This window comes from Alligator mississippiensis, chromosome 8 (assembly GCF_030867095.1).
Source record: "Alligator mississippiensis isolate rAllMis1 chromosome 8, rAllMis1, whole genome shotgun sequence".
Classification (NCBI taxonomy): domain Eukaryota; kingdom Metazoa; phylum Chordata; order Crocodylia; family Alligatoridae; genus Alligator; species Alligator mississippiensis.
In genome coordinates, this window is record NC_081831.1 from 60,016,597 (window position 1) to 60,041,476 (window position 24,880).

The 24,880-nt window shown below is 48.6% G+C and overlaps 1 protein-coding gene across 1 annotated transcript; it reads right to left on the reverse strand.

The window, feature by feature from the left end:
* Positions 1-4,716: 4,716 nt before the first annotated feature.
* On the reverse strand, positions 4,717-9,958 carry LOC102558673 (protein Wnt-11b). The gene is made up of 5 exons (XM_019487940.2): positions 9,833-9,958; positions 9,489-9,724; positions 7,955-8,232; positions 6,786-7,078; positions 4,717-5,892 (listed from the first exon to the last, which is right to left on the reverse strand). Exons 1-5 carry the CDS (start codon positions 9,928-9,930, stop codon positions 5,718-5,720), a joined length of 1,080 nt encoding a protein of 359 aa, XP_019343485.2. The 5' UTR covers positions 9,931-9,958; the 3' UTR covers positions 4,717-5,717.
* Between the last annotated feature and the right edge of the window lie 14,922 nt (positions 9,959-24,880).

Here is a 24,880-nt window from a genome sequence, read left to right on the forward strand (position 1 = left end):
GTTTCCTGACCTCACCTAAAGGCTCAACCTAAATAAAGGGGCCTTCAGATATCCTCACCAAGGCCATTTCCTCCCCTGCCTTTCTTTCATGTACTTTCGGAGGATGTCAGGTCAAACTCCAGCATCCCACTAATTTCCTATTTATCTATGTTAAATTGTCTCCATCCCTGAAGTGTAGTTTCCCACAGGGACGGTCCCTTTCATTGTTTGACATTATGATGTAGTGGTCCACCCCAGAAGAAAAGGGATAAAGCAGAACAGAGATGTGGAAAGGGTTTTCCTTCAGATGAGTGTTTATTGCACCACAAGACAAAAGCATTAGTAATGTAGACAGCAGCCCTCCAAAGGGCAAAGTCATGTCACAAGAGTATCCACGGTACCACACTTAAGTGACACAATAGTTTTCCAAGAAGATGAACCCCTTCAGGGCTTTCCTCACTTGTTTGGCCTGCCAGGAGCACACTAAGCCTGACAGCTCTACAGTAGGGGAAGGGAGATTCAACCTAATCTTCTCTTAAAGATGCAGCTAGAGGTGGCTGGTGCCTCCTGAGTCTGGGGGGAACCCTCAGACATCGCTGGCAGCATTGGTGGAGCTGGCAAGCTTCCACAGATGCATTGGCAGTGGAGATGGCCCGGTTGGGGGGCACGTGCTACGCGTCACCTCTGGCTGCAGTCTCAGGGCCCTAACTAAAAAAGGCAAAAGGGAGGCAAAGCTATCTTATTACTGAACTCTGCCCCCCCCCCTCTTCCCCCAATGAGAGTTTAGTCGTTATAAAACAAAACACATGATATTTTATATGGAAGTCTGAGCCAAAAAAAGCCAGTGTTTATTGCTTTGAACAAAGTGGTTTAGAGTCAAAATCAGAAACCTGAAATTGCTGTCTATCTACAGAGAATAAATCCAGGCTCAACAGCTTGTGTAGATTAGCCAATGTAATGTATGTATACATCAACCCCAATGTAATATCCTTATACCCATGCCAGCATGCCTTTGGAAGGCAGGAAAAGAGGTGAGAAGTAGGAGTTCTGAAAGAGGCTGTTTGGGATAAGTTTCCTTTATCTGGTCCTGATCATGTTTCATAGTTTCATAGATGTTAGGACCTGGGCAGGAATGAGTGCTTGGGTCAGATCCAATCTCTTTTTAAATACCTCCAAGGAAGGGGACAGCACCACCTCCCTTGGAAGCATATTCCATATTTTGGCAACCCTCACTGTAAAGATTTTTTTTCCTGATGTCCAATCTGAATTTGCTTTCTTCCAGTTTGTGGCCATTATTTCTAGTTACCCCGACAGGTGCCCTGGTAAACATTGTATCCCCAACTTCTTGCTGCCCCCCCCCCATTTAGTTTGTAGGAGCCACAAAATCACCTCAGCCTCCTCTTGCAGAGGCTGAAGAGGTTCAGGTCTCCCAATCAGTCCACACAGGGGTTTTTTTTGTAGGCCTTAACCAGATAAGTGGCCCTCCTCTGAACACTCTCCAGGCCATCCACATCCCTCCTAAAGTGCAGTGCCCAAAACTGGACACAGTACTTCAGCTGCAGCCTGACCAATACAGCATAGACAGGAAGCATCACCTCCCTAGGCCTGTTTGTGATGCACCTACTTATGCAAGAAAGAGTGTGGTTAGCTTTACTTATTACTTTATTACACTAGCGATTCGTGTTCATTTTGGAGTTGGCTACAACTCCGAGATCCCTTTCCATAGTTGTGCTACTTAGAATGGTACCTCCCAGGCTTCCCAGTGGGGAATTTAAGTTTGGATTCAGAGGAACCAAGTAAAAGGAAACCCCGTTCAAGCTATTTCCCCCTGACTCATATCATTAGGAAGTGAAACAGTCCCTTTGCAGCTGTGGTCATACTTAACAAGTGAGCACAGGGCACCTTGTAGTCGGGGAGACAGACTAACTGGAGGCTTGAAGAGGAAGATCCTAGGGGCATGCTTCCCATCTGATCCAGAAGGACAGATTAAAATAATTAAATCAGTCCGGCTTTTTTTCCAGTGTCCACCTGTGGGTCCTGGAAAGTGAAATGGGTGGATAACATAAGAATAGACTACAGCAGTCTGATAGAGGTGAATATTGACTGTCTGGGATAAAATGAAAGGTGAGCAGAACATTCACTCAGATATTTTCCTAAGGTTTGGAAGACTGTGATTCGGAACCAAGCATGTGTTTCAGTGCAAGTGCTACATGAGGAAAGAGACCAAGGAAGGCCTGGGAGGAGCTTGCTTCTCTTGAGTTCTTCAGGAGTTCTCAAACTGGAAAGCAAAGTAAAGTTGCTTACAGTTTAGGGGTCGGGGTCCCTTGTTCTGGCAGCTCTCCGATGTCAGGGATCCTGATTCAAGGTGACATTGCCTTTTGGTGACGAGATACACCAAAGTGAGATAGGGGTTATTTTAAAGGGGCCCAAGGTATGTAGCAATGGACCACAAGATGAAAGTAAACAGTAGGAAATAAAGGCAAGAAACACTCCTAACAGCAAGCTCTTAAACTATGTAATACCTCCTATAGTAGTAGCTGCCTCCTGAAATACACTTAGAGCTGAGCCCTGCATTGGTTGACCAAGGATGATAGAAAACACAGAACAAAATGACCGACTGAGCCTTTTGCATCTCTAAATCTCTGACTATTGGAAATTCCCCTGCTACACAGCTTCCTAGAGAGGACCCTCTCACTAAGTGAAGTTAGAAATGGAAGTAATAAGATAAATCCAATTCAACCCACTCCTTATTGACTACTACAAGGATTGTCCTTTATAGGAGTAATTGTCCCAGCTGTCTGCCCTTCCCCTTGGGAAACACTGAATTTAATCAATCTCACAGTCAGGTGGGATGAAATGTTATAAAACTGGGCAAGAAGGCCAACCTAACCTAGATATTTCCTTTGTTCCATGACTCATAATTAGACCTACATCAGTCACCCTAACTAATTCGCCCCTATCCTAGTGCTTACTTCCGGCACATTTTATTTTATCAAATTTCCTCCACCATTAGATAGTTAACATTTTAATTGCTACTCATTAATCAGCCCTTTCCATCCTGTTGTCCTTGTGCCTTGAATGATGGCATGGACCTCAGGACAATGTAGAATCCCAGTTTCAAGTCACCAATGCCACATAGAGGGAGGCCATCCTGAGTGATCCAGTTATGTGTCTGCATATTCAGCTCTAAATAATCTCCTTATGCCACTGGAAATGTGCATATAGTATGCAAACTCCTCCCACAAGGGTCTCACTTATCTGATGTACTGTCCCTTATCTCACCAGGGCATTTGCAGCTATTGTCGCTTCTCAGGTTCCCTCCTCCCCCTGGCTATTTGTGCGCATTTGAGTTACCTTTTCTAGGCTCCAAGCTGAATCCCATTCAGCTGCATCCTGCCCATTTTTCTAACCTCACTAGCATGTTTTAAGGTGCTCACTGAGGTTCACAGCTTCTCCCCATTTCACATATCTTAGCGACACATTTTTAGCAAACTTTACCTGCCTCTCCCACTTGAGATGTGCCTGCCATGGCCTTGTCTTCTGCTGGTCAGAGGCACTAATGAATGAATTAAAGGCCAACATTACCTCACCATTGGAATGAATGAGTGTGCTGCTGGCTGGGTTGCTGATTGCAGGCTCAGCAGGCCCCAAGACAGCAGGAGGAAATTTACACCAACAGGTGTGGAAACTTCCTTTTCTTTATGAACGAAATTCTTTGGTGAGACCCATGTGCTCAGCTTCAGATGTGAGACTGAGGCCCATGTATAGTTGTGAAGAAACCTTTCAAATGGCACCTAAATGGAGCAATACCTAGCCAAGTCTGCAAACAGCCTGCAGCAAGGCACTGAAATCTAATGATACACATTCATTGTTAGCAGTTAGCTATTCCCCCTCTGATTACTTTTAACTTCCAGCTCATGGGTGGATGCATCTGAAACTACCTCTAACTCTGCTAACAATCTGTGAGATGCAGCTATTCACTGTAGGTACAAAAGCCTGCAGCATCAAAGGTTAGGAGCAGTTTACAACAAATAAAATTCTCCATTGATCATGGAATGTCTTTTTCCCCACCACCTGAATGGCATTTTAAAAAAATGTAATTAAATATGGGAGTGAACAGCACCATGACTGGGCTCAACTTTTGAGGGCCAGAACAGGACTGTTCATTTCTTTTTTAAAATCAGTATTTTTTAAACCAGTATCAGCAGCTGCCACAGAGTCCCAAGAGCCAAGTGGACAGAACCATGACCTTCTATGACTAGAAGAGCAGGGGTTTGCCAGAGCATACCCCATCCTGAAGCACATCCTCAGTTAGAACATGTTTTTTCCCTCGGGCATTAGGCAACGCTGGAAATTCTCTCCTTCAGCCAGGAAGCTGGTGGGAGCTGAGGTTCCTAAGGCCAGCGTTAGTGTGAGTTTAGTCCACCAAAAGCAGAGGGAGGGGAAAAGAAAATCTTCCCACTCTACAAAGCTCACCAGCTCTGATCTCTCCTCCAGCTGCTTGCCTCATCCACTGATCACATCTGCAGAGCCCAGAGAAACACTCAAGGGAAACATGGGTCTGGCCACAACAGTGGAAGGTGGAACTGATGCCAAGAGAAAGGTGGGGGCAGAGTAAAGACCTTTCTGAGAGTGAAAAGGGCCCTTCCCCTCATTTTTCACAAGGATGCAGCGTGCACTCTTGGGGGTGGGAAGTGGAGTGGAAAGCCACCATAGACATCACAAAGGAGGCTCAGGCCAAGATGCTGTAATATATTTATTTAAAAAACACCAAATAAATAAGAAGAGAGATCAAAGACGCCGTCTCATTTCCAACCCCCATAGAAAGGCCCTGGAGCTATTGCTAGTGTGAACCCTCTATCATGGCTTCTGCATCATGTGGATGTGAGGGTGAGACAGCTGCAGAAATATCCCTGGAGAAAGACTGACCCAAGGGGCAGAGAGAACCTTGCCAGCCCACTCATTACATCTGCATCCTCCAGGTCCTCCTTTCTAGGTTTCATGCCATGCCCAGCACAGCTATTAGGAAGTGTCCCTTACCTGGCAGAGACAGAGGATAGGATCTTACAGTATCCTGTCTCTTAGGGCAATGAATTGCTCCGAGGCCCACCTGTTACCACCCTTGGTCTTACTGTTAGAGAGAAAATTTGGTGCTACAGAAGACACTGAACAGACTGCCTTGCAGCTGAAGCATCTGGTGGCCTTGGACCAGCCTTCAAGGGAGCCCTCTCCCAAAAGTGCCTGCCCATGACCTGCCCCCTTAGCAAGAGCAGTTCTTTCTTCCCCTACAGCTTTTCCCTGTTGAGTTGAAGGGCATTCATGGTCTTCTCTCCTCATCACCCTTCCTCATCCATCATGTCTGGCTTTCAGACCACTTTCAAAAACCTCCCACAAAGAAACAATGGCAGCCCAGGGTCCCCATTCATCAGGGCAGAAAGGGATCCATGCATGCAGAAGTGATAAATTATTTGTCCACAGCTGGAGACTGAGGATTGAAGCAAACCAGATGAGTCCCAGGAGGCAGCCCTTTGTTCTGCTCTGGAAGGGGTGGGGCTGAAGACAGCACTAGGCCTGTTTTCCCCCCACATGCACACTTGAGGTCTTCCACAGCAATGCTAAGCCTGGGCTCTTCTTCCAGTCACAGCCTCTCCCATGTACTGTAGCCAGACAGACTCTGGAGGGGCCTGGGTAAGAGTCCTTCAGCATTTCTTACCGCAGAAGCTGCTCAAAGGCCTATGTCACTTGCACACATATCTCTCCACTGTCCGTTCACATTTCTTGCATGTCACATAGCAGCACCAGTGGTACTTGCAGTGGCACCTCTCCACCACAATCTCAGTGTAGGCATTGTATCCACGCCCACAACACATTAGATTGCAGCTGTTGCTGCTCACAGATGTCTTGTTACACTGCCTGCAAAGGGAAAGGAGATGATGGAGTCAAGAATACAGTGGGGCAGCAGTATTAAGGTGCTAGTCATGGCATACTTAGGGAAAGGGGTGAGTCAGAGTAGGCATCTGACTAGCCTTCATGGAAAGCTACCCAGAGGCACTGGGGGACAGTCCTGGGGGAGGGGCAGGGGACTGCTTCTCTGGATGAAGTTCCATGGTGGTCTCCCAGGGCATACGGATCCCATTTTATACCAAGTATGAAATTCCCACTGACTGAGTGCAAGGTGAATAAATTTTCCTCTTTGACTCCACTCCCAGACTAGTAAGCTCTTGTGCCTCAGAGCAGAGCTGGGAAGTGCCAAACTGGAATGCAGAAGGCATTCACCATCCTGTACCAAAGCACCATTAAACACCCACACACACTCACTCACTAAAACATCTATTGAACTGAAGAATGCTTCCTCCCCACAAGCCTCCACCCCAGGGTTTAGTCTCAGCCCTAATGAAATAGATGATAGTGAAATGGATAGTCCAGTCTAAACTACTGGAAGTCCCAGGGAAGATAGAACTATATGGGTTGGGTCTTTGCTCCGACTTTTATATCTTCCTCCTCTGCTAAACCCTCTGCAGATCAGCTACGTGATTCACCTGTAGCAGGGAACAGGGTGGATCTAGAGAATTTATTAAAGCATGTATGCAGAAAGCGGTGTCTTGTAATTGGAGCAGCCTCACTCCCTTGCACTCAAGCTGGCTGCATGTCATAGCCTCTGGATTATAGCAGAGATTGTCATTCAGGCAGGGGTTTAAAGAGAAAAGGCTTCTAAGTTGAACTACAGAGGCTGAATGGGAGCTCTGGGTGTTAAGAGTCTGAGCTGTATAACACAGGAAGCTAGAGCATCTATAGCTGTTGCTTACCGGTCCTGAGTCCCCAAAGACCCCAGCTGGGGATTCTTTGTGCAGTAGTCTGGAGAACTGACTAGATAAACCAGCTCTGTCTCTTGCACTGGCCTGATGTCCAGTTCTCTGGGTACCAGCTGCTTCCTGGTACCCACGTACCGGTGGGTCACCTTGGTGGCTGCCAGGTACTTAGCCTTGAGGTCAGCAGCGATTTCACCCACATCTAGAAGCCCTTTCCAACAGGTCTTAACTGAGCAGGAGCCAGACATGCCATGGCATTTACACTTGGTCTCCAGGGAGTCCATCAATACCTGGAAAAGAAATAAAAATAAATAAATAAATCAGAGCAATAGCTCCAGGCTGCAATTCAGCCGTTTCTGCCTGAGCCACACCTCATAGTGGGGTATTCAGAAGAAGATCCACAGGAGGCTTCAGAATAAGAAAAAACCCAGCCATCCATTGCCAGTCATGAAGCCTCATCTCACTTCCTCTAGGTGATGCTTTTCTCCATTTCTGCATCAAGACTGACACTGTGATCCAAAGCTCACTTATTCTGGTTTCCTCGCCATATGATAAGAGAGTGGCCATTAGGACAAATGCCACCAATAATTTTGCTGAGGGGCCTGAAGTTACCTACCCTCATTCAGAAGTGTGGCACACAGAGATGGCAATTCACCATATTGATTCAAACAGCTTGCCTGCATATCAAGATCTATGTAGTCTTTGCATATCACTCTCCATACAGCAGCTGCCAGCTGCTGTATTCATGCACATCAGATGCTGTCCTTAGGTTCCTGACTAATTGTGAGCAATGCCCTTTCTTTGGATGGTGTTTGCTATCAGCACAGAAGAGGACAAGGGGTCTGCGGAGAAGCTCAGATTAGCTCCAAGGGTAGAGTACAAAGCCAGTTCTAGCCTTCACATCCATTGTGGGGATATAAGGAGAGAGCAATAAGAGATTAGGAAGCAAGCACTTTGGTCTGCTTCTGTAACGTGTGGGGGAGACCTTTGTTATGAAGTTACTTTAATCCTTCAGTTGCCCCCGAAGTTTATTCATGAGCAGTCTCCCAAGAGTCTGCAGCCCTTCTCAGAACAGCTCAGCTGGAGCCATCCCTGTTCTCTTCAAAGAAGCACCTCTGTTGTAGTGGTTTCCTTTGCCAGTTTGAGTATCGCGCGACCATACTCACCTGTCGGCCTACTGCACTGTTATGTAGATTCATAAGCCTGGTAGCTTGCGTTCCTGATCTGCTGGACTTCATGGAACCATCTGCAAAGGCAGAACCCATCTGGAGGCCATAGCGGAGGTTATCTCCACAGCCACCCCATTTGAAGTCAGGCCCAGGGACCTCAGCTGGGAAAGACCCGCAAGAACAGATCGGCAGCTCTCCAGAGGCACAGGCCTGGGCGATGGAATGACTGACAGTGGCAGCAGCCAATGCATAGACAAAGGCAGATTCCCTGGTCCCTATAAAGAAGCGGGGGGGGGGAAAAATCAGTGTCCTGGAGCCCAGAAACAACAAGGTAAAGTGGTTCCTGTGTCACAGAGCAAGTCATTTAATAGACAGAACCCTCCCTGCCTTCTACTTATATGAGGGAAGCTGACTGGTAAATTTTGGAAATATTACAATATGGTCCCTAGTAGCACAAGAGCAAGTGGAGTTCTCAGCGTAGGGTGGGGAGGCGGGAAGGACACAGCTCTTTCTGGCTGTAGCCCTGATGGGCTGAAAGTGGGGAACGGCTGGTAGTTCCATGGCCACCTTTGCAGGGGAGTACTGATTAAGTACAGCTCTTCTCAGGCAAGGCTTTCAGGGCACTCAGCACAATGATTGAGGGCATCGCACAAACTCCTCCTAAAACTCTGGTGTAGATTAGCAATGTTCTCCACTTCACAGAAAGAGAAAGCAAGGTGCTGGGTAGGGGGAGGGAGTGATTCCTCTCAGTCACACCAGCAGCCCCATGAGGAGAACCCTGGACTATTAACTCTGAAGGCTTTGCTTTAGCTGCTGATCTACAGCTCTGACAGCCCGCCAGGTGCAGATTCTCTATTTCTTTTCTGACAGCAACTGGAGACCTGCCCTTCCCCCAAATAGGGCTCACTGCTCCCCCTACCCCAACATTTTGAAGATGGGGCACTGCCAGTCCCTTCTAAAACGGGCTTGCTTTACTTTTTAGCACTCTCCTTTACCAAGTACGGATGCCTTTGTGCCCCCTTCTGTGCACTCCTTTCTGGTCCTGCTTTTGCCCTTTACTTCCTCATGAAATTAGCTTTCCCCTCATCCCAGAGCCTCCAGCAGCAGCTCTCTCTCTCTTTTTTTAATATGGTAGTTGAGGTCTGGCACTCCCTTCCACAGATGGTAACAGTTACTCTACACTATTGTAACTGGTACCAGAACCAGTCCTAGAGCACGCAGAGGTGGCAATGCCTTCTCCAATTCCAGTGACCTCTGTGCGCCCAAAGTAAGAATACAGTCTGCTGCCAAGGATGGAAATTTTGCATGTGAAAACTGCTGGATTGGGCAAGTGGGAAAACTATGTCACAACCGAAGGATTTAGATGATGATGATTGTATGCGACGGTTTGAATAGGGGCAATCCTGGCTCCGAGGGCATTGGACTAGAGGACCTCTGGAGGTCCCTTCCAGCCCCACTTCTCTCGGACTATGACTGCAGGGCCACAAGAGCATTAAACCCCCAAGATGATGTCGGGGGTGGGGGGCATTACCTTTGCTGAGGTCGGGGCCAAAGGCGGGTGCGAGGCGGATGGAGGAGCAGTTCCACCTCATATCGGAGAAGGTTTTCTGGCAGACGCTCTTGGTCTCCTGGGCCGCCTGGACAATGCTGGGCATGAGCTCCAGGTTCCTCCGGCAGAGCTGGAGCTGGTCGGGCACCAGCCCCTCCAGCAGCTTGCAGTGCTGCGTCTGGTTCCAGCCCACCCTGCTGCCGTTGAGGGCCAGGCCCCTGGCGGGAGAGAGGGAAGAGCCGGTGAAGAGGACGGCAGCGCCTCGGAGCAGAGCGGAGCAGCCCCGCAGCCCGCTCCCCGCCCAGCACCCCGCGGCCGCTGCTCACAGCCAGTGCACGGCGCCGCACAGCTCCAGCTGCGCCGCCAGCAGCAGCAGCGCCCCGGCCGGCCCCGGCCCCGGCCCCGGCCCCGGCGGGGCACGCATGGCTGGGCTGGGCTGCAGGCGATGCCGCCCCGGGCCCGCTCCGCTCTCTTAAAGCGCCGGGCGCGGCCCCCCGGGGCGGGGAACAATGGCTCGGGGCAGGGGGCAGCCCGAGCCCGGGGCTGGAGGGGCGTGAAGCAGCGGGGGCTGGGCTCAGAGCTGGATCCCAAGCCTCAGCCTCAGAGGTGGCCCATGTTCCTGGGACCAGGAGCCCTGGCAGCCGGGGGCACCCTCACGCCTGGCTGGGAGGCAGGACCCACTGTGGGCTGAATGGTGCTGGGGTCTGCCTCCCTCCCAGCTCCTGCCACACGCCCCGTGCCCCCCCTCACCTGCCACCCCCTGCCTCTTCAGGGCTCCTGTGGGAAGAAGGTGCAGGGGGGTTGAGTTTGTTTTGGGAGTTTCGGTTAAAAGCAAGGCTTGAATGTAAAACAAAAAAAAAGGGTGTTGTGGACTACTATAGTCTACTGCACTACTAAAAATAATCCTCCATTGTCCTGTTTCCCACACCTCTCCCCCCAGCATTGCTGTCAGGCACTATGAAATAGCTCAGTAGCATCCTATCTTGTTACATCTCTGTTGCAGCCAACTTCTGCCACAAAGCAGTATCTTCAGGCGCACCTGGTGTGTGGCAAGGGCCTGGTACACCCAAAGTCTGTGCAAACAGTCCCATCCCCGCCTCCTTTCACAGGAAGTGCTGTGAAAGATACTGTCAACTTATGGGACAAAGCTTGTACCTGGAGATAAGAAACGACAGTTGTCCCAGTCCCAGGAACTGCTAAATCTTTTGACATGTGCCTAAAAGGAAGCTTTTGGCTTAAGCCCTATAGGCTCCAACTTCTGATTGCAGCAAGGGGTACAGGTGGCTGTTGCATAAATACCCAGATAAGTTTGGTCAAGAGGGCCATGGCCTGGCTTTCACCCTTGACAAACCTTTCATCACAGATAAATGCACAGATGGAGCAAGGAGCCACCAGTCACACTCCTGGCATTTCTTTGCATCTCATGTGAACAGAAATAGCTCAAAATGTTGTCATTTTGACAAGTGACCTGTTCTTAGTTATCAGAGAAATGATCTATTCAAGCCTTGGCATTATTCCTGGGGAGGGTTTGAGGTCCGACTTCTGACTCAGTTTTCTGTTTAGGTTACTGATACTTTTTTGGTAGTAGGGTATTTTAAATCTACACTGTGTTTGCAATTTCCCCTGTGGATACATTGAGGGCAGGAGATCTGAGCCGCCTATCCACTCTGCCTTATCCAAGGTGCCAGGGCATCATAGTGCAGTACAGAGACAATGAGCCATGGCAGAGATCATTCTCAAATTGAGGGGTTGCCAGTGATGACAGAGACAATACATACCCCCATTTTGAACAGAACTATCCAAATTCACAAATCAGTCATGAGAGTGGAGTCCACTTCGCTAAGTCCCCTAGCAGCATGAAGCCGAGCTACACCCAAATGCACTAGCACTTCACAGTATTACTAACAACCAGCTTATGGGGAGAGAAGTAATGAGAGATGCACAGAGTCACCCCTCTTTTGAGGCTGCGGTGGGATTTGGGGGCTCCCTAGTGATTCCAGTCCTGAAACCCTTCTGAGAGATTTTTGAGGACTGGGAAAATCCTGCTAATGGAGGTTGACTTCTCAGGTGCAGCCCCTTTCCCTCTTTTCATAAAGACAAACTTTTTTATCTAAGTTTGTCTTGATTTGGGCATTAGGAGCTGCTAATAGGTTTCATAACTGTATGAGGGTCAATCCGCAGAGATTTAGTGCAATTAGAAGAGATACTGTGGGGGATACCATAGGGGGGATGCGACAGACAGGCTTGGGGAGAGGTCTCCACAGGCGGCCACCTAGCACATATCCACAGTAATCCCATTAACACAACTTCTCAGAGGCTGCAGGGAGGCAACAGGCTGCAAACAGCCTCTCCCCTCATCCTGGAATTCATGAGGGAAGCACACAGCATATAGTGCTTAGATAAAGGGTGCATATGAGCACTAATAACCCAGTACACAGCCCTAACATAAATGCAGCGATTCCTTCTTATGTGCCCATCACCAAGCATCATCCCAAGTGTGACCTAATTTGGGAAGAAAGTTTCATTTAGTTTGGTAACTCAGCAAACCCCCTCGTGTCTGCACTGTTTCTGGCTAGCCATAAGTTAACCAGCAATTGTCCAGCCAGGCAAAAGTTTAACTGAAGCAAAGTGCTGGGCACTGTTCTCAGTAGCTCAGGGGAAATACCATGGTATAAGTCCAGGTGGTTTTTTGCTGAAACTGGAAAGGGAGATCCCTTTCTTCCTGACCTTTGAATGACTTTGTGTAGTTGAAGGTGTAGACCTCTCCTTTGCAGTGCAGGCAGGCCCCCTACAAGAGTCTACTACAGCCTCCTGATGGAAGGATCTCAGCTACACATTATTTTATGGAGATGGGGGATTTCTCCCTAGCTTCCTTCTTTGGCCTGCTGGCTAAGGGTAAGTGAGACTCAGGGATATATCTGAATCCCAAGACCTCCAGGCTTGAGGCTTGTTCATAGGATGCCTGCCATGGATTCAGAGTATCTGAAGCCCCAGTCTGAAGAGTCTGGGACATAAGATACTTTCCGGTGGTAGCAAGTACCAAGCATATGGACCTGAACGACTGAGTTCTGTTTAGATGACAGAATTTGGAACTGATTTGGCTAATTTGACCTGAGACATGAAATTGGGGAAAAAAAAGGTCAGCTTCTCATAGGAAAATGCCTGGCTGCTTCCAATCACAAAAAAGGGCTCACAAGGGAGGATGGTCACTAAACCACCACAATTGACCCCAGCCATGGGAGCAGAGCAGGTCCCAACATACACATGGCTCTCAGGATCAGGATCAAAACACATTGAACTCCACCACTTGAGGCCATGCCCAACTGTGTACACCAAGGAGGAAAACCAAGGCATAAAAGCCAATTTAATAAGACAACAAAAACTAAAGTCAAGAGGCTGAGTGAAAATAAACAAAGGACAAAAACCCTTTGGTGGAAAGCCAAAGAAAGAGCACAAGTGATGTTGAGACTCCTACCCCACCAAAAACTTGTTCTTGCTGCAAACAGGAGTGCTCTGTCTTGTGAAGACAAAGCCTATATAATCCTTTCTTTTCACTAAGCAGGGACACAAAGACAGGAGAAAGCTCTCTCGTTCCACCAGAGGAACTCTTTTCTTTCCAGAGTGGAGGATGTGGTAGCTTTGATGAATCCTGAGAGCAGCCATCCTCCTGAAGTCTGATCTAGCAAGAGCTCTGAGGAAGAGAAGTACAGCCAATGCAGCATAGCAGAGACTCTCTACTATTCTGGGATCTTTTCTGAGAAGCACTGTCTATCTCATCCCCCTTTTCTGTTCTTTTCCCTAGTAGCTGTGTGTTTGTTTTAGGTACCTGTGCTGCATCAGGCATCTTCCATTCTAAATGGCTGGTCCTGGCTCTGACTACATGCCCTGACAAATTGGTTAATTTACCCCACCATGCATGTGAAATTCCACCTGGATTCATTTGACAACCCCAGTGGAAAATAGGGCTGAGGAGAAGGATTTCACCAAAATTCCTCACCCCAGTGTTTTGGACAGTAGCTATGTGAAAGCAAATGCAAATCTCTGTTGGAAATACTCCCAGTTTCACAACTTCTGCCTGGGGCTTCCACTTTCTCCTTAGCTGTGTGAGCTTCCCTTTAAGTATAAGGGATCTTCCTTTGACTGGATATATTTAGGTAGGCAGTTAATACCTCTTCATGACCTTTCTTTGACTTGCCACTCCATGAAATACAGCTATGACATATCTTGAATTGCTGAGCTTTCTTAGTTACTTCCTGAGCATGAAAAGTCATTTGATGCTTTGTGTCTGAGCAATGGTCCATGAGGAAGGTACTGGCTGGGGAAGGGATGAGGTCACTCCCAGCACCCAGAGAGTGAGACTTTTTTTTTAATTTAAATTTTCCATATTCCAAGCCAAATTAGCCAAAGCAAATTCCAAATCAGAGACAGTCCAGAACCATAAGTGGCACTGCTACTGGCAAGCATCCTTCACCCCCATTTGGGACTTAGGAATCTTAAGCACTTACCGTGGCAGGTACTATCCCCATGCCAGGACAGCGGTCTTCCCTGGGTGCAACTAGGAATACTGCCTCAGTGTCACAATGTTTTCCTTGCTGGACAAGCACAGGACTGTGCTTGATCTGTGCCCAACAAGAGATCGAGAGTGAGACTTAAATAAAAGACAGGAAGAAAAGAAAGAGACACTCTGCTGTTGCTCTCTGGAATCTGCTGATTTTCATCCCATTATCCTTTCTCTCTCAGGTTCTCTTCAGTAACTGGGTTTTAAGATCAGATGGGTCTACACTTAGAGCAAACCCTGGTACATCTGAGAGTAGAGAAGATGGAGAAAAGACCAGGGAGGTGAGTAGAAGAGAGAAAGGGAGGGAAACTAATTCACAAGGTGGCCTTACAAAATGCACAGCTGGGATGCCTCTGCAAGGAGATGTCATACAGAGGTTGAGGGATGCTGCCTGACTTCTGCTTCATGGTTGTCCAGATGTGGAAGAGATCTCATCTGGTTCTATTGCTCTGATCCAGGCACAACAACCAAGTCCAGTTTCTACTCAGCATGTCTTCTCTGCCAGAGCATTGCCAGGATTTGGAGGTGAATTCTGAGGCTCAGGCACAGGGCTAAGTGTTCTAGCACAAGGAAGCATGGTCTCTTCCCTTCCACTGTATTTGAGACTGGGAAATCCTGTCATGCCTTCTTGAACAAGAAGATTTCCTGAGGGCTGGAAGGGAAGGTTTCCTGTTGCCCGTTCTGGAGGAGATGTGGCACTGTGAGTGCACTGGAGGTTGGGGGTGGGAAGAGTGGCCAATCTTGTATTTCTGCAGCTCCTGCTCTCCCATTAGTGATCACTCCACCAGAATTAGGGGGGTTAGCTGCCTCAAAAAGATCTTTTTTTGTTGTTGTATAATTTGTATCCAAGGGTAGTAGCCAAAACTAATTCCAAATCCAATAGTCCAGAACCATAAATGGCCCTACTACTGGCAAACATCCTCCACCCGCACCTGGGGAATTCTGATGTTTCCAAAACCTTTGGCAGGCATCCTACTTGAAGGTCCAAGCCTGGAGGCTTGAGGTTCAGATGCCCCCCAATTTTGCTTTCCCTTAACCATAAGGTCCTCAGAGCAAGCAAGGGAGGAGACTCCCATTTCCATAAACTGGACTTAAAGCCACTGCACCTCGGTGGGTACTGAACCACGCCAGAAGAGCAGTTCTCCTGCAAAGCCATTTGGTCAAGGAACTCTTTTTGACTTCTGTGGGCCAGTGTCAGAGATTAATCTGATCCATTCTTTTAACCCCCAAGAAAGCTATGAAATAAGCAAGAAGCCCCTTAATTCTGTGGCATGGTGGATTTTCCATATGCATCATAGGATCCTAGAAGATATGGGTGGAAAATTCTCATTAGGTGCCATCTAAGCCATCTGCCTGAGGGCTGGAATAAGATACATTATCCAGTGCTATGTCCTGAAGTTATTTAAACAACATAGCTTCCATTATTTCCCTTGGATGATAGATTCAAGTCAAATTGGCCTCAATATTAGGAAATGATTCCTGATATTCAAACTTAACTAGTTCTATTCTATTCTGACTCATTATACCTCTGAATTATCCCTATATTTTCCCCTCCCACCTTACACTCATTTGTATGTTGCATGTCTAAGTTGGAGACGGTTCTTTTGTCTTGGACACAGATCGGATATCCAGCCCATGCTTCTTTTTATTATGGCTCATGTTACCATTGTATTGTAGCATTTTTCAATAACTTTCCCTGTAAGTTCCCCTCTCAGCTCAAATGCCTTTTGCTTGTTCTGGCCCAGAGGGGAAAATTTTAGGGAAAGTTTGAAGAAAAATCTTTTCTATGGATTTGGAATTTTCTAAACAGGAGAAATAGGTTTTTCAGCAGTTAACATTTGCTTGGTGCTTTTTCATGTTGGTTCCAAACAGTTGGAACAAAGGGCCATAAATTCATCATGTGAATACCTTCTGCAGGATATGCACACTTTGCTAAACTTGTGTAAGCCATATAGGAAAGAACCCAAAACATTGGAAATACTGCCCAATTGTTTTATGCACCATTGTAAACCCCAGCCCTGGCACTCATCCGGGTTTCTGACACTTGTTGGAACCCTGGAGGATCTCCTCCACCCGTTCATCGAAGCACAGCAGCACTAGCTGTTTCGATCACTGTGCTTTCTCCTCTGCATCCAGCAAAACACATGCACCGGAACAGGATCTATGCTGGTCACGTTTTGTTAAGATTTTTCACCTGCACAGATGTGCTCATGGGAGCAATGGTGTGAGCCCTGGGGTAGAGAAGGTACTGGTACCTCTGCTACCCAACCCTGCTCTGAATACAGCAAGGACCTTAACACACCCCTGGGCATGTTTACACTTCATCTTGTCCGTCAGCTCCTGCTGTGCCAGCACTGGGGAGAGCTATGTCAGTGGGCAATAGGAGTGGTAGGACATTTTAGCAAATATTTCCCTGAGAAGAGCCTGGCCCTGGCCAAGACCTTGTCCCTCTGGGTGATATCCAATGTTGCCTTTATTAGCTCCATAGTACAAACTGACATAATCCTGAGGTCAGGGACTGCTGACATGACTGTGCTGTCACAGTGGAGATTTCAAACCAGAGAGCTGTAGAGGTCAGGGTCACAGCTCCCACAGCCTCCCCAGCACCAGAATGTACCAGCAAGACAAACAAAATGCCCCAGCTGTTCAGTGCGCTTGTGGGGAGCTACTCATCTCAATGGCCACTGTCCCTCTCCCCCAGATCGTGGGGGTCAGGAGTGGCCTGTCTGTGGGGCTTGCTATTTTGAAAGGCAAACAGCTAAAGGACCCCCAGTTCTCAGGTGCTCTTCAGCAGTTTCCCAGCAGGGCCTGCGGAGGGTTCCTGGGAATGGGAACCTGCTTGATGTGCTGTAGACAAGGTGTGAGATTGTGGGGCCCCCTCACCACTTAGGAAGCAAGTGTGAAAGAATTATTGGCAGGCAGAGAAAGGGCACCAGGGTGAGACAGGAAGGGGAACCCCACAGCCTCCAGGAAAGGAGCATTTAGGCGGCTAAGTGGCAAGCAACTCACCCTCACTGGAGTGGATTGTAACTCTTTGGTTTGTCTACTTCTTGGAGAAACTCCGGGGGAGCTGAGTTGAGAAGTCAGCTGGAATATCCTGACTTGCACAGCTCCAGGGGGACCCCATGTATTCTCCCAGCCTATGGCACAAGGCCCCAGCCTAAACACACACCCAACACAGGGTTCAGTCAGATAAAGGAAGGCCCATAGCCCAGCCCTGTAGTAGTCAGCAGGCTGGTGGAGAGGGGGTAGGTACTTCCCAGGCCACCTCCTAGTGGTAAGGTATTCTCATCCCTGCAGCTGGCACTGCTTGCCTCAGCAGACAGACCAAAGGGATGGAGGTCTCTGCCAACCTCTCCAGGGCAGCCTGAAAAACTTTGGTTGGGGGTGGAGGGTAGGATCTCTGCCTGGCTGTAGCTTCGGCTATACTCATTAAGCCACTTGGTCCAAAGAACTATTAATCTAGCCCTTTCCAGCCGTATGAAGTTTGTTGAATTTAAAACAACGAACAGCCCTGGATCTGTGAGACTTTTCCCCTTGCTCACCAGCCCTCTGCTTTCTACATAAGTTGAGGCCTGTCTCACCACCCCACGGTCACCACCCCTCAGTTAACAAGGATAGGGGCTATGCAGTGCAAGCAGCCTGCTTCGTCTCCATGCACCCAAGCACACTGTCTCTCCCCTCTGCTCTCCTCCTTTTCTATTGTACTTTCTTGGTTATCATGTACCTCTTCATATCTCCCTTCCAAGAGGGCTGCAAAGAAGGCACTGGTGACTTGAACACACCAGACTGTGCTATCCCTCAGACTGACTCCTAGCCCAAGGGCAGTGCATGTCTTGCATCCCAGTCCTGACACTGGGCATTGTCCCTGTCCAAAGTGACTGAAAGGGCAAGAGAGTGGGTGCCCTTGTATAATTTTGGCCTAAGATGAGGCAGAAATCTCATAGCAGCTCACAAAATCTATACCCATATGCCATCCCTGATTCAGCCTAAGGCCAGAGTCCCAAGCATAGATCCAGGCACCAGACCAGTGGCCCATTTTCCTGAGTTACAGCAACCGGAGCCTCGGAACTACCAGCTTGCTCACAGGAGCAGGTGCAATAGGAAAATGCAAGGTGAGGGCACCACCTGGTGGCAGACAGTCACTCTCTCAGGGTTCCTAGATGTTCTGTGCTGAGGTCAGTGCAGTTGGGCTGGTAAGCCTGGACCCCGTCCTGCTGAGTTCACTGCATTCCTTCATTTGCTGCTAATGCCAGCAAGTCTCAGCTTGGGCACGGTTTTTAAAGGAAGAATCAGTGGCAGAGGCAGCACTTCTTTTCAGATCCCATAGCTGGGGCACAGAAATGAGACTAGTGTGTTTCTAGAGAGCTAGTGCCATCAAGTGAGGGTCTCAAAGAGCTGAATGCACAGAACAACCTACCATCCATGCCCATCAATTCCCAACACAGTACCAAGTCCAGAGTCCTTTCCAGTGGGCACAGCAATCCCATTCCAGTTTGCCTTCTCCCAAGAGAGGGGCAGAGAATGTATACTTGAAACCTGGTACAGTTCACAGGAGCAGAGACAGAGTCAATGGTAGAAGAGTCTACAGAGTTTTGTGCCTTGCTGGCATGAATAACACAGCCTTGCGCATTTAGCCCAGCCACTTCAAGCATCTAAGATCAATTACATCAGAAGAAACAATACTACTGCCCAGCCATGACACAGTGCTGCACTTACAGAAGCTAATTAAATGGTTACCATTAAAGAGGTGACATTTGACAATGATCACTGCACAGGGCTACCCAAAACCCAGCTGTTTTTCCTAGACTTGGAAATAACTGTGGTAACTGTGGGGCAGCTGTTGGCAGGGGTTGCCTGTCTGATGGCATTCACTGAAAGTCAGTATTAGCATCCGTGCCTCTGATGGGGAAAGTTAGGTAAAGAAGGTGAATACTGAGGGCACATAACAACTCAAGTATCAGCACCGGGGGCAGAACTCAAGCAGCCCCAAGCAGTTCCCCCACGATCCCCCACGATCCACTGGCTGGAAAATTGGCTCCGGGGTCGGACCCAGAGGGTAGTAATTGATGGAAGTCACTCATCGTGGTGTCCTGTGACCAGTGGGGTCCCCCAGGGCTCTGTCCTTGGACCCATACTGTTCAACATCTTCATTAATGATGTGGACACTGGAGTCAGAAGCGGACTGGCCAAGTTCACCAATGACACCAAACTTTGGGGCAAAGCATCCACACCAGAAGACAGGTGGGTGATCCAGGCTGACCTGGATAGGCTCAGCAAGTGGGCGGATGAGAATCTGATGGTGTTCAACGCCGATAAATGCAAGGTTCTCCACCTTGGGAAAAAAAACCCGCAGCATCCTTATAGGCTCGGCAGTGCTATGTTGGTTAGCACTATGGAAGAACGAGACTTGGGGGTCATCATTGACCACAAGATGAACATGAGCCTGCAATGCGATGCTGTGGCTAGTAAAGCGACCAAAACGCTGGCTTGCATCCATAGATGCTTCTCAAGCAAATCCCGGAACGTCATTCTCCCCCTGTACTCGGCCTTAGTGAGGCCGCAGCTGGAGTACTGCGTCCAGTTTTGGGCACCACAATTCAAAAAGGATGTGGAGAAGCTTGAGAGAGTCCAGAGAAGAGCCACGCGCATGATCAGGGGTCAGGGAAGCAGACCCTACGATGACAGGCTGAGAGCCCTGGGGCTCTTTAGCCTGGAAAAGCGCAGGCTCAGGGGTGATCTGATGGCCACCTACAAGTTTATCAGGGGTGACCACCAGTATCTGTGGGAACGTTTGTTCACCAGAGCGCCCCAAGGGATGACGAGGACGAATGGTCACAAACTACTACAAGATCGTTTCAGGCTGGACATAAGGAAGAATTTCTTTACTGTCCGAGCCCCCAAGGTCTGGAACAGCCTGCCGCCGGAGGTTGTTCAAGCACCTTCATTGAACACCTTCAAGATGAAACTGGATGCTTATCTTGCTGGGATCCTATGACCCCAGCTGACGTCCTGCCCTTTGGGCGGGGGGCTGGACTCGATGATCTTCCGAGGTCCCTTCCAGCCCTAATGTCTATGAAATCTATGAAATCTATGAAATCTCTGCCCACTGGAACATGCTGCCTTCTAGAAAGGTGATGTGAGTTAATATTCTCTCCCCTTTCTGGGACAATCTTACAATGATTGGCTAGTAAACAAGGGCAAGTACTAATCTTCATTTGATGTCAGTTCCTCTTTCCAGCCTAATCCCAGGAACAAACAAAGGCTAAGTGCTAAAAATACCCGTCCACTTCTGTGTCACACTGCATCCCAAGGGGCTTTCCCAGACTTCACTTTTTTAGCCTGACTTTACACAAGGGGGAGAGGGGAGGCATGTCAGAAAGAAAGTGAAATGGAGCTTGGTTACGGCTGCTACCCACCAGAGTGCTCCTTTGACCGGTCTGTGGGCCCAGGTGGGAGGGGAGAAAGAGCCTGCTTGGATGGATAAAAAGCAGGGAAACAAGCAGTAGGAGAGCATGGCTGAGTCTCCATCTGCCATCACGGATATGTGCCTCTGAGGGAGACAGGTGATAAGCAGGCCGTAGCAGGGATCATCCCACAAGAGAGCGCAGCAGCAGACAGAGCGGGGCAGAGGGAGTCTGGCAAAGGCAGCCTCTCACTGGGGTGCAGCTCCACACAGAAGCTGCAATGCAAAGCTCTGCAATCAAGGCTATCAAATTAATTCCAATTGTCTTTGTCAGAAAAAATGGCTAAACGACCAAAACAAAGGGAAATGTAAGGGGAAAGTACTGAGGTAAGGAGTCCTGCGGAGATTGGTTTGACACACTCACGTATCCTCCTGAGCCCATTGTGCCCCGGGCAACAACCACAGCTTGGCTTGGTTCTTTTCACCGGAGCAAAGGTCACATATCTCAACCTCTCAAGCTGCTTGACTCCGCCAAGACAGTGTCTGCCAGACAGACTTGTATACTGGAAACGATTGTCCAGGTGGGAGTGGGAGAGAAAAGGCCTCCCAGGGAATTGTTTCCTTCAGTCCAGCAGCCATAGAAGAAATGGTAGAGGGAAGAGAACAAACCCCAGAGAGAACAAGAACCAGAGGGAGGTTGATCAGATCCTTTTGCTTTGGCATTGCTGGGCCTGAGGACTCTGAGTCACAATGATGCAAAGCCACCAAACACCTCACCTCAGTGACGTTAGGCTGTCATGTGGTGGTGACGTCTCATCTCTGCCCCTCCACATACAGACCAGTGATGCTGAGATTGCTCACGTGTCACTGAGCTGGTCCCGCTACTTCCTGTGGGGCCTGAATGCACTTCACCTCGCAGCAGGAGGAAAGTACTTCCTCTTGTCTCAAACTGCTCCCTGCCACGCAGTTAGGGGTCCAGGACAGAGGAGTCTCTAAGCAAGGACTCCAGGAGGAGGGGGCTGCCTTTCCTTGAGGAGCAAGGCTTCCTTCCTCTTTCTGGTTTGCTGGCTGTGCTGGGGAATCCACCAGAGAAGAGACAGCAAAGCAAGGGCCATGAGAGGCAGAGTCCTGCCAGAGCCAGCCCTGACTAGCTGACTTCCCACAGGGCCTGACTGTATCCCAGGCTGTCACAGCCCCGAGTGGAGATGATGGCTCCCTGGCTCATCATCCAGATACCTCGTGTGTACCCAGACGCCTGCAGCAGAACTCCCTGCTCCCTTGGTCAGGCATTGGAGGGACTGAAGCAGCTGTGCCCGCCACACTGAAGCAGGCTGTAGTGCCTTTCTTAAGGCAGGGCTGTCAAATATCTGGCCTGCAGGCCCACTCCAGTCCATGGAGGTGCTTCCTTTTGCATGCAGGGCTTTTGAGCTGAGATCCTGTTTGCAGGGCTTGTCACCACAACTGACATAGCCATCCTGCTGACATGGCTCCAGAACCCAGAGGGTTAATGCTGCCACCACTCATGCCCCCCTCTTTTCCACTGCTAAGATGGGGAGGTTTAGTTGGTGCTGGCAACTAATGTGGCAGCAGAAAAATGGGGAGCAAACACTCTAACTTCCTGGGTTCTGGAGCTGTCCCAACTCAGTGGTTCCCGGGGGTTAATGCCAAGTGCTGGTCCACGAGAAGCCCTGCTGTCTGGGTCCAGGCTGTAGGGCTAAATAAGTCTGACATGCCTGCTGTAAGGGATCACTGATGTCTTCAGCAGTTTTGTGGAGCTACTGTTTTGCACTTTGCTGGCATCTCTCTTGCCATCAGCTGCAAGGGTACACCCATCAAGTTGACATTCAGGCCTTATTCAGGCCTGTTGCTGCGTAGGAAGTGCAGCAGGTAGAGCCTTGCTGGGGAACACACACGTGGATGTAATGAGAACAATTTCACTTCTGCTTTTCCTGGGCTGTGAGGCTGGAACAATGTGAGCAGGGGACATTACACACACACCAGGAGGGAGATTCTAAGAGGATGCTGCAATGCAGGAGACTTTGGAAATTGCCTTCACATTGGTCTCTGAGGAGGAAGTCTTGCTCTTACTGAGACTCTGTGCTGGGTGTGTTGCAGCAGGTTCTAGTCCCTCCTGGGTCCCATTGCTGAGGAAAGAAGTACCATGTATAAAACCCCACACCACCTCCAATTCCAAAGAGCTGCCAAGGGAGTTTTGTTGACTCACCTGGAACAAGCAGCAGTACTGAGTGTTAGCGAAATGGAGGCACTGTGGTCTGCAGCAAAGGATACGTATGCAACCGAGAAGGAAACGTAGGCCCTGTCTCCATACAGGACACTCATAGGGGTTCACCAAGCTGAAAGGAGCTAACCGCAAAACAGGTTCCTGTGTCCCTCATGCACAGAACAAGCATCACTTTAGCTAGAAACACTTCAAAACATGAATCTTCATGTGGGGGAAAGCGGTTTAAAATCCAAGGACAGAGGTTCATGAACACAGCAGGGTTTTCCAGACCCAGTGACCCCAGAAAAGAGCACAAGAGGCTGTGACAACTGCCTATTCACTGGTCACCTCACAACCATACTCTCTCACTCGGCCTGGGAAGTTCATTTAGATGAGAGATTTCAAACATACAGTCTGCGGGCAGGACCTGGCCCACAGAGCCACTCTACAGAGCCCATCAGACTACCAGCAGGCCAGGGAATTTAGGTGTGTAGCCAATGGTGAGCAATGGTCAACCTGTGCCTGTGGCCATCTGCTGTAGCCACCGCCACCACCCCAGGCCCCAGACAGGACCCAGCATGTGAGGATCCCTATGGTCTAGATCTGGCCCAGGGCTCAGGAAGAGTTTAATACCTCTGATTTAGACCTTTTTTGCAGGGACAAGGGATGTGTTTCTCATTCAAGTTAGCTAACAAGAGGTAAAACTACAGAAGACAAGCAGTTGGCTGCATTCATATGAACTAACCATGGAGCTGGTTGGACATTTTGACAAAAAAACTTTTTCCCCCCTTTGGAAAATGCTGATGTGTAAAAGTCTGGAACAATTCACAGGAAAGAATCAGTTTTGCTGTTTTTCTCAACATGAACACTTTGGAAGACGGTTCTGAGGTTGCTAGAGCATTTCATTTGGGCAGTTCCAAAAAAAATCTCTACTTTTCCGGTTCAAAACAACTGTTTGCTTCAAAATCACAGCAAGTGGCAAATAAAGACATTTAAAAAAATTAAAAATGACTGGAACTGGTGTTTTTCTTTTTTTCAGTTTGCTGATTTTTTTTACTTGAAAATTACTGGAAATCTCAGCCCCTTTTGTGTCTGGGGAAAACTATATTCTACTCAGCTGTAGGAAGCCACTTAACATGAAAAATAGCAATGGAACCTAGAGTTTCCCATGACTGGTTACGGTGCATTGGTATTACAAACTGCTTTGTCTTTATTCACATTTTGCTTCCTGTTAGTTAACTCCATTGAAGAACAACTCCAATCTGGTTGAGCACTTGCCTGTTGGATACCCCTGTGGTGGGTCTCAAGCCAGTGGGCTAGTGTGCTCCAACCGTTCATTGGCCTCAGGAGGCTTCAATACTGTTTGTTCCCTTGGCTTCTCTGGCACTTTTTCTGATTGTCTGTTCCTCTTCCTGGAGATGAAGCCCCATGGCCCAATTGCTTTGGAGTCTCAGGACCAGTGCTGACCTTCACAATGCCATTTAAACACCCTCTCCTAAAATTCTAGTAATGTGCACAGTCTGGAATTAGGTTACCTCTTTGGAGGCATGTGATAAAGTAGCACATAGCATTCACATACTCACTTGCACAGAATTTTAAGACTCTTTACTATGATTCTAACCCTTGCTCTTTACCAAGAAGTGCATGCAATACTCAAGTCTGCACAAAAACAATAAACCCCATATGCATTTCCATTTTAATTTTCTCACCTTCTGGGACATTCATTGGACTGGGGCCTTGTCCTCTGGGATTCTTCAAGATCCTCCTTCTGCACCTCACCTCCTGTCTTCTGATCCATGGAGTTTTCCCAGTTCTGCTTGCCTTTTTTGACTTCAGGTCATTCTTCAACCGAAACCAGCTCACTGTCCATCAAAGGAAGTACATCTCTCCCTCTTCTTCTCAAAGCTGCCTGCATTTCTGTGAGTCTTCCCCAGTTTATGCACTCACCTTTTAATATCTTATTTGTTCTGCCCTTGGTGGTTTTCTAGTGCTCCAAACCCCTGGCCTACTGACATGTAAGAAAACATTGATTATCCTTGACTTCAGCTAATTCTTTGCTCCGGAGCATTTTCACTTCAATAGACAATCCTGAAGGGTTAGAAACTGGCCCTGCTCAGGGAAGGACATGACAACATTTGTCAACAACAACTGAGAGACAGTCACACAGAGTACATCTGCTCGCACAGTGC